An 8,377-nucleotide genomic window follows, 5' to 3' on the forward strand; every position below is an offset into this window, starting at 1 on the left:
TCACAGAGGGCCCGTTCTTTCTACTAAAACAGCAAATAAGGTAACCTTTAGAAAAGCCAAAATGTGAGTCGCAGGTTTCAAGCACTTTGCTAATCAGCCTTTCGCCAATTAGCCCTTCAGAAGCCCAGTGAGCAGCTTGGCTTTGTTTTCTCCACACTAATGACTGGTTTGTTTCTTAAGGGCATGCCCTGAAGAGCATTACTTGCTCGGTGCTCTTAGTCAGGTTCTCTGACTTGTCTGAGCCTTGGTTGCTCATAGAACAAGTGACTAGGCATAGCTATACTCTAAACTATGGCAAAGATTACATATACTTACATAATGCACTATCCCAGAGCCTGACATGCAGAGGAAGCACAGGAAATACAGATAGCATCATAATTGTAGAACTTTTAGAATCAATTATAAAAAAAATTAAGTAATTTGAAAGACTGGGAAAGCAAATAAAAAATAGCGCTAAAGAATAAAAGAAGTGATATCCAAGGAGAAGTCAAGAAACTACACAGATACAAAATCTCAAGCTACAGAAGACCGTGGCCTCTGGTCCACACATTTAAACTGCTCTTCAGGTCAACACCAGCGCTTTCACAAGACAATGATGTGCCTGGCGATGACAGCGAGCCTCTTTAAAACAGATGGAACTTTCATTGCATGTGTTCAAAAGGGAGACAGATTAAGCACATAATTGACTGGAAAGATTTCTATCAAAAGTGATTTAGCATCACAAATTCAATATATTAGATGTCCAAACTTTAATTAACTGCACCCTATTACTAGGCTAGGAAACTAATTCAGTTATAAAGCCATTGCTGAACATCAAAGAGGCCCTGAGTTTGACACCAAGACCACTTTTCAAAAAGGAACCTCTCAAATTCTTCCTACTAAATACTGAAAAAAAGATACATTTCAAATAAATTAATTATGAAATTCTCGAAATGGAATGCCCTGCGACGCCATCAATTTCTTCAGAGCTAAAATGAGACTACCTCATTGCTATGTGTTTTTATGTCTACCAGAGACACAATCCTGGGCATGGGACTCTCTCCACTTGAACGATTTTCCCTAGTCTGCAATGCAATAAAAGAAAAAAATGCCTGCTCCTTTCCCCAGAGCTGTAAAGCTCAGAAATGCTGGATGAAACAAAGAAACACAAGGCTCTCCTGACTCAAAGGCAGATGGAAATTAATTCATCTAAGTAACTCTACACTAAGACCAAAAATCTAGTTCCTTAATGACAACACTCTTTACGGAGTGTTCCCTCAGTCCCAGGTAATTTCCAAAGTGCAGGTAGATCTGCAGAGGATTGTAACGTGGCAGAAAGCGGCAGGTGACAAGGAAAGGGTCAACCTGGAGACCCTCTGACAGTACAAGTCTCCATGACAGCTGTCTCAGAAAAGAAACCCAGCTTTCTCTCCTTTATAATTTACCCCCCATTTATCCCAAGGACAGTCAGATCGTCAACCACTGCTAACAGAAACCAGAAATAGCTTGTCTGTGAAGGCATTAGATCCAGTAACAACTTTTCAAAGATTCCTGTTCTATAAGCTGTCATCTAGTGCCAAACACACAAACACTAGTAACAAGAAAAGGTGACTCAGTGGCCAGTGTCCTCTCCTCCATTTGCCTTGGAGCGAATCACACAGTATGCACTTGAGAGAATTAAGTTACATCTACTCACTGTGTGCTTTTTCTCTGCAGCACAGAGTGAATGAAAGAAATATATTGAAGAAGCTGCTTCACAAAAATCTACCTGCTGACCAGTGACAGCCATTTCTGACCCCCTGACACCAGGCTGATGACTGCCACACAAGAGTGACTGGCTGTACTTTTACTGTGCATAACAAAAATCAGCCCAAAAAAAACCAACAAAGCTCTCATGTTACCAAGCAATACCTTCAAGAGTTTCGCATTTTAAATTTAAAATTACTAGCAAAATTAAGTGATGCCCAAGACTTAAGAACACTTTTGGCAAAAGGGAAATAAAGCTTCAATATATTTGAGGTATCTATCATGATCTGTCAGGAATTTGTTAAGTGCTCGTTTAACTGGCTCTATTACCTCACTTTCTGCTTTAGACTTGATAAACTCTGGGGAATTGCCTTTCACCTGGATAGATGATAGATATTAGATAGATAGATAGATAGATAGATAGATAGATAGATAGATAGATAGATAGATGGTTTTTTTCCAGTACTGGTACCAAAGCCCGGACCATTGCACATCCTAGGCAACTGTTCTCCCACAGAGCTGAACCCCAAGCTCTCATCTTAGTACCTCCCTTCCACTTAGTAAAATTTGGGAAGCCAGTGCCATGATTCAGTAGTCAGTGTGCAAGGTTGTAGCTCACTGTTAAAGTGTTTGTCTAACAAGTGGAAGGTTACTAGAATCAGCACAAAATAAAATAAGCTGACACACACATGTTATTAAGTAAGAGCTGAGTTTGATAGCCTAAACTTGAACTCCCAGCAGTGGGAAGCAGAAGCAGGAGAGTGGGGCATTCAAGGCCCTCCTCCAGCTCACAGGAAGTTAGATACCAGGCTGAGATACATGAGACCCTCTCTCAAAACCCGAAATCCAAACGGCAAGGCCATTATCCAAGGACCATTCGATCATCGTCCATAAAAATATGACCTTTAGTTCTCGAACGTTTTAATTTTATTTTACATTATATCAAATAGATCCATGACTTCAAACTTCTCCTATCAACAAATCTTCACAGGAAAGAACATGGAGGAAAGAAAATGGAAATAGTCTCTAAAGTGAACAAGGGCTCCTTTACTATTCAACAAAATCAAAATAAAGGCTATCACAACAGTGAAGTAAACATGAACTCAAGGGTCGGGGGATTGGCTTCTCTTCCAGAGGACCTGAGCCACATTCCCTGGGTATCTAATGCCCTATTTTGCTTTTGCAGGCCTTGCACAGACATGGTGCACAGACACATAGGCAGGCAAAGCAAACACACACATAAAAGTAATAAAATAAAATGAATGTGTTTAAGAAAGTAGCTACTACAGCCTCTAGCCAATAAGAACTCAACTGACTTCCATCCTCCTACTGCTGCCTGTCAAATGCTGAGGTGACGGGCACTTGTTACACATCCAACTGATAGTCTATTTATTACAATAACAGAACGAAACAAATTTTAAATTGTATTAAATACAAATAATTGCATTTAAAATTTTAAATATCTATGTATTTATCTGAAACCCAACAAACACTGTCAAAAAAATGCTGATATTTTTCCTTGTCTTCATATTTAAATATTGTCTTTTTTTTTCAATAATCAGTATGCTGAGTAAACAGGAAGCCAACAGACATTAGCAGTGATTTCTGCTACTTGAGTTTTAGCCCAGGAAGCTAAGCCTGGTTGTGGTCTATGATAGAAGTCCACCAACCACATGGCTAGGGAAGACAGCATCAGTGGGATTCCTATGCTTTCAGTTTCCCGTCTTCAACATTCCCACATTTCAGCCTGCTCTCACTCACAAAACAGAAAGACATCAATCCATCCTAGCTCCTTGGCAGGCTGAGCAAGGGAAGTTCAAGGCCTGCCTCGGCAACTTAGTGAGATCCTTTACCAAAACAAAAATTATCTCAAAAGTCTGAGGACACAGCTCAGTAGCACAGTACTTACTTGCCTAGTAAGCAAAAGGCCCCACTTTCAATCCTTAGAATCATAAATAAATAACAGATTACTAATGGTCTATTATTTATTCATTTACTAATAGTATATGTCAAACTTGCTTGCATTAGCAAACAGGGTAATCACTTAACGTCACAAAGTACCTGCGTGGTACCCTGGTCACTACAGGATAGAAACTATATGTAAGAGGTTGTCAGCCATAACTTTTAGAATGTACTTAAACAATTGTTGTGTGCCTGCAATATAGAGAAGGTCTATGCACAGGTCTATTCTTTTAAAACTGAAAATATGGAATGGGAGAAAAATGACATGAAGGACAGCAGAGGTAACAAGGCACCAAAGTGGTTAATATTGCCTAGAGGAAATCTGAGGGTTGGTGAACCTAACAATCCTCTCTTTAGATGATGTAGGACAGACAGCCAAATTTTTTTTTTTTTACTACTCTGACAAAGAATAGAAAACTAAGCACACCCAAGGTTTTCCACCCAGGAGACATGTCTGGTGGCAAAAGGATCTCCAAATAGCAGGTCGAGCCTTTCAGAATGTGGAGGGGCGGGGTTGCAAAGGAAGGCCCTGATTGGCAGGCTACCTGCCACCAGAGATACGTGGCAGGCGTGCTCACCTGTGAACACATTCTGAAAGCCATCAGCTGTCGCTGCAGCCCCGGGTGCTTTGGCGGTCAGCACAGGGGACCCGCCACCACTCTCATCCGCAGTAGCCCCGCGCCCCAGCAGGTGCACAGAGCCTCCTGCCCCAGGCGTCCGGACGCCTAGCTCCTCTGTCCAGTCGGCTGAGCGGCTAAGGCCGCCGGTGAGGCTGCCTTCCAACCGGTGCTTCTTTGCCGGAGCCGCAGCAGAGGCCAAGGCAGTTCTGGGGCTCCGACTCACGGAAGGCTCCGGTCGCTTCTTGATCCTAGGACTCTGGTTGGGGGACTGGGACGGGGAGTGATTGGGAGAGCTGAGCTGCCGAGTGGTGGTCTTGATGTAGCAGGGGGTGATGAGTGGGTAAGGTTTGAAGCATCGTGGGCTGGGCGCAGGGCTGCCAGGCAAAGAAGCTACTGCCGAGACACTGGGCCCTCGCATCCCCTCCTCCGGCTCTTCCTCCGGCCTCTGTGAAGATTCGCCCTCCTCTGGAATCCATTCCTCCTCTGGAGAGCCTCGGGGGGCATCCTCAAAAGCATCTTCCTCGCACTCCTCATCTGTGTCCCCAGCTTCGGGAGCTGGGGCTCCGGTTGCGCCCTCCCTTGACTCAGGTTCAGGAAATGTGAAGGCTGGAGATGAGAGAGAGTCTGTGCCTGCGGAGTGGGCGGTCGCATAGCCGGGAGTCTCAGAGGCCAAGTGGCCTCCAGAGGAGGGAGGATGCTCAGTCACTGGGGACTTGGTGGTCTGAGGCAAGTCGGATCTCACCGGTTGTGTCTGATCCGCGTCCTTTCCAGCCTCGCTACTAGGTCCCAGCAAGAACTGGTCCAGGCCCAGAAAGGCCCCAGGTTGAGGGGAGATGGCAGTGGGGGGCGCTGCAGGCTCCTCGGAGTCCTGGAGCAGCAGTTTCTGCTGCTGTTGCTGCTGCTGTTGCTGCAGGCGAATTGCCTGCTGGATGTCTGAGAGCAAATCCTCCTGCTCCGTAGCGGAGTGGAAGCTATAGATGTCCGTGTCCGAACCAGAACTGGTCCTTTGTCCATCTTGCGCTCCTGCCGCAGTTTCCAAATCCTCCGCAGGCGCCTGGATCCCTACCCCAGCCTCGGCAGGCCTAGGGCCACCTGGATGGATCACCTCGAAAGGGTCGGCACATTCGGTATCCGATAGGCCCGTCTCCTCAGCAGAGAGGCTGAGGTCCGGGGTCTTGGTGACTATGGAGTGAGCGCTGTCCAGCTCCCCGACCGGCAGGGCCTGAGAGTCCAGCACATCTTCCCGCGAGTCGCCGGCACCTTTCCCTTTGGTCAGGTTCTTTCTGATTCGCAGGTTGGAAAACACCGAGGCTCTAGAATCCGACTTGCTCTTCTTCTTGCTGCTCTCCCCGCTGCCCCCTCCCCCCTTGCCGTGCTTGCCGAGCGCCTTTTTGCTCCCGCTCGCCTTCTTTGTGGTTTCCGCATCCCTGGGCCCCGCGGCATCCTCCGCTCCGCCGCCGCCGCCTTCGTGGGAGGCATCACCTGCGCTCCTCTTCAGCTTCCCATCCTGGTTCCCCATGTTCCAACCCCGCTACTGCGCCGCCGCGCCTGGGGGTACTCAGGCCATGTCGGCCCTGGCCAGGGCCAGGGGAGTGTCGGGACAATTCAGGCAGCTGGGTCGGCCGTTGGGAGGGGAGGCCGAGGAGCGCCCAGCTGGCCCCGCTCACATCTGCTGCCGCTTTGCATAATGCGCGGTGGCTCTCCCGGCTGCCGTCCCTGCGGCTGTGGTTGCGGCCCTGGCTGGCGGGCGCGAACATGCTCAGTTCAGCTCGCACTCCCCACCAATGGCTGCACAGGACTCAAGCCTTGGCCTGGCTCCCCGCCCACCGCCGCCGCCCCCTCAGTGCCCCCTTTGGCTCCTCCTGCAACCAAGCAGGAAAAAAAAAAAAAGGTTTCTATCTCTAGGACTTGGTAATTAGGAGATGGGGGTTCCCGAAACTGTGTCTACGTAGCCCAAACTAGCATGGAATTTAGGATATTCCTATTAGGTTATCTCTGGGGTCTTAATCCCCACTTTGAAAAAAAAAAATGTTGCCCTCTTTTCAAGAACTGGAGTGTTGGAACATTTACACGAAACTTCAAAGCTCGTAGACCAGCAATGAGAAAAAATGGACACGAGAGAAAATCTGAAGCCCAATTTCAGGTCAGAAGTGCCATAATATCAGGAAGGAACACTCAGACACCACACACACCCCACACATACAGCACCCCCCACACACACAGGAGTCTGCCTACTTCTTCGTGGCCCCAGTTCAAATACTTGTTGAATGGTTGTACTGTTCTGTTTCTTAAAACGTTGATCATTGCTTTGCACACTCTAAGATTTGTGAGTGTGCTGCTTCCCCAGGCTCTGTGCCTGTTGCACACACATCTCCAAGAACAGAAAATAGCTGTCATTTCCAAAGTGGATTTGTGGGACCTTTCTGGACAGAGAAAAGAAAGGTAGGGAAAAGTGAAAATACTGAGATTAAAGCTGATTAAAAATGCTAATCTCCAAAATTCTATGTGTTTACCATATAAATTAGACAACATTTGTATTTAAAAGGGGGTGCATACATTATAACTCCCAGGAGGTCAACCTCATCAATATTAAACATGTCACAATGTGTTCTCATATAAAAAGGAAAAAGAAAAGAAATGCCCTTGGTACAAACACAGGAAATTAGACATTATGTTATAAAGGAGAGCCGCTTTCTCAAGGAAATCCATCCAGACACACTTTGTCCAGTGCCAGGACTTCCTAAGTTTCAGACCTAGATGAACACAAACACTTTTATTTGTGAATTTTTGTCTTTATTTTAAAGACATTGACTTATAGTTTTTGTTAAGTGTTTTAAAGCATCACTAGTATTTTTAAAAACAGCAGGTTTTTTATACATTAAAAGTAGCATCAATAAAAAATGTCTTTCTTTGTTGGAAATCAGACAGTGATTCCCTAGCCTTTCTCAAACTATGGTCATTGAAACAAGCGTTCATTGGGGCAGGTGGATTATTGAACTTAAGTGGCCTTTTTGAGTAAACAGTTTGAAAAACACAGCTTTAATAACTGTGCCAGGGTAATACTCCAGTTTCCAAGGGATCCCGAGAGCCTGAAAAGCCTTTATTTCACCTCTTTCATAAGGCTACTCTCTCCTCTTTTCTAGACACGCCCCCCCACCCCCAAACACAGAGCACAATTTGCCTGTGGGCCTCTAGAATTCTCGGCTTCTTTGAATGCTGCAGTACTTTGAATCTTGATTTTTGTTCTTTCTCTATTGGGACATCTTTGATTTAGACCTATTTGTCTCTTTGCTATTTTCTTCTGTGATGTACCAAAGAAGTTTGGAAGGCCAGGGGGAGGGGAAAACGGAGCTGAAAGAAAAGAAGCAGTGAAAATACTGATTTTCCCCCACACACACATTTTTTGAATGTGGGAGAATAGGTGGCAGTTGTAGGGCAGGGCAGGGTTGACAGAGCTCTATTATAAGGTCACAAAAGTAGAAGGAGACACTTAGAGAGCAGGAACCAGGAGGTAGGAAGGACAATGGAGAGCCATGGGGATGAAGAGAATCACATTGTCAGCAGCAGTAGCAGCTGGGAGTAGCCATGGCTGCCTCCTGCAGCCTGACAGAGTTTTCCCACTCTGGGACCTCCAGGAAGGTAAAGCCCACCCTCAAGACAGACACAGAAAAAAATGTCAGAAGTCCGAGTGAAGTAGCTAAAGAATTTGTTAAGTATTTAATTTATTAGGAGATAGTAGATGCTTTAGAATTAAGCTTTGACACAGAGGGGGAAGGACAGGGAAGATGGGCAGGGAGACAGCATAGGTGTTGGAGCTTGAGAGAGAAGAATTTATAGGTATCTTAGCAATAAATATAACATAGCCCTTAAGATTATGTATTTCTCTCATCTTAAAATGTAGAACAAACACACAATAAATAAAATGTAGAAAGACTTATTTTAAAAAGAATTCTGGTTTTTGATTTGCTTTCCAGACAGGGTTTCTCTGGGTAGGACTGGCTATCCTGGAACTTGCTTCGTAGACCAGGCTGGCCTCCAACTCCGAGATTTGTCTGCCTCTACCTCCTGAG

The 8,377-nt window shown here is 45.7% G+C and overlaps 1 protein-coding gene across 2 annotated transcripts in view; it reads right to left on the reverse strand.

Moving 5' to 3' along the window:
- The window catches only part of Fmn2 (formin 2), a 279,413-nt gene extending 273,361 nt beyond the window's left edge, over positions 1–6,052 (reverse strand). The window contains exon 1 of one of the 2 annotated variants that reach the window (XM_087906102.1): positions 4,266–6,052. In XM_087906102.1, the coding sequence (XP_087762228.1) occupies positions 4,266–5,826 (1,561 nt within the window). In that variant the 5' untranslated portion in view covers positions 5,827–6,052. The remainder of the gene's footprint in view (positions 1–4,265) is intronic. The other variant, XM_048436401.3, reaches the window with a different exon arrangement.
- Between the last annotated feature and the right edge of the window lie 2,325 nt (positions 6,053–8,377).

This window comes from Myodes glareolus, chromosome 5 (assembly GCF_982192425.1).
Source record: "Myodes glareolus chromosome 5, mMyoGla1.1, whole genome shotgun sequence".
Taxonomy (NCBI): Eukaryota; Metazoa; Chordata; class Mammalia; order Rodentia; family Cricetidae; genus Myodes; species Myodes glareolus.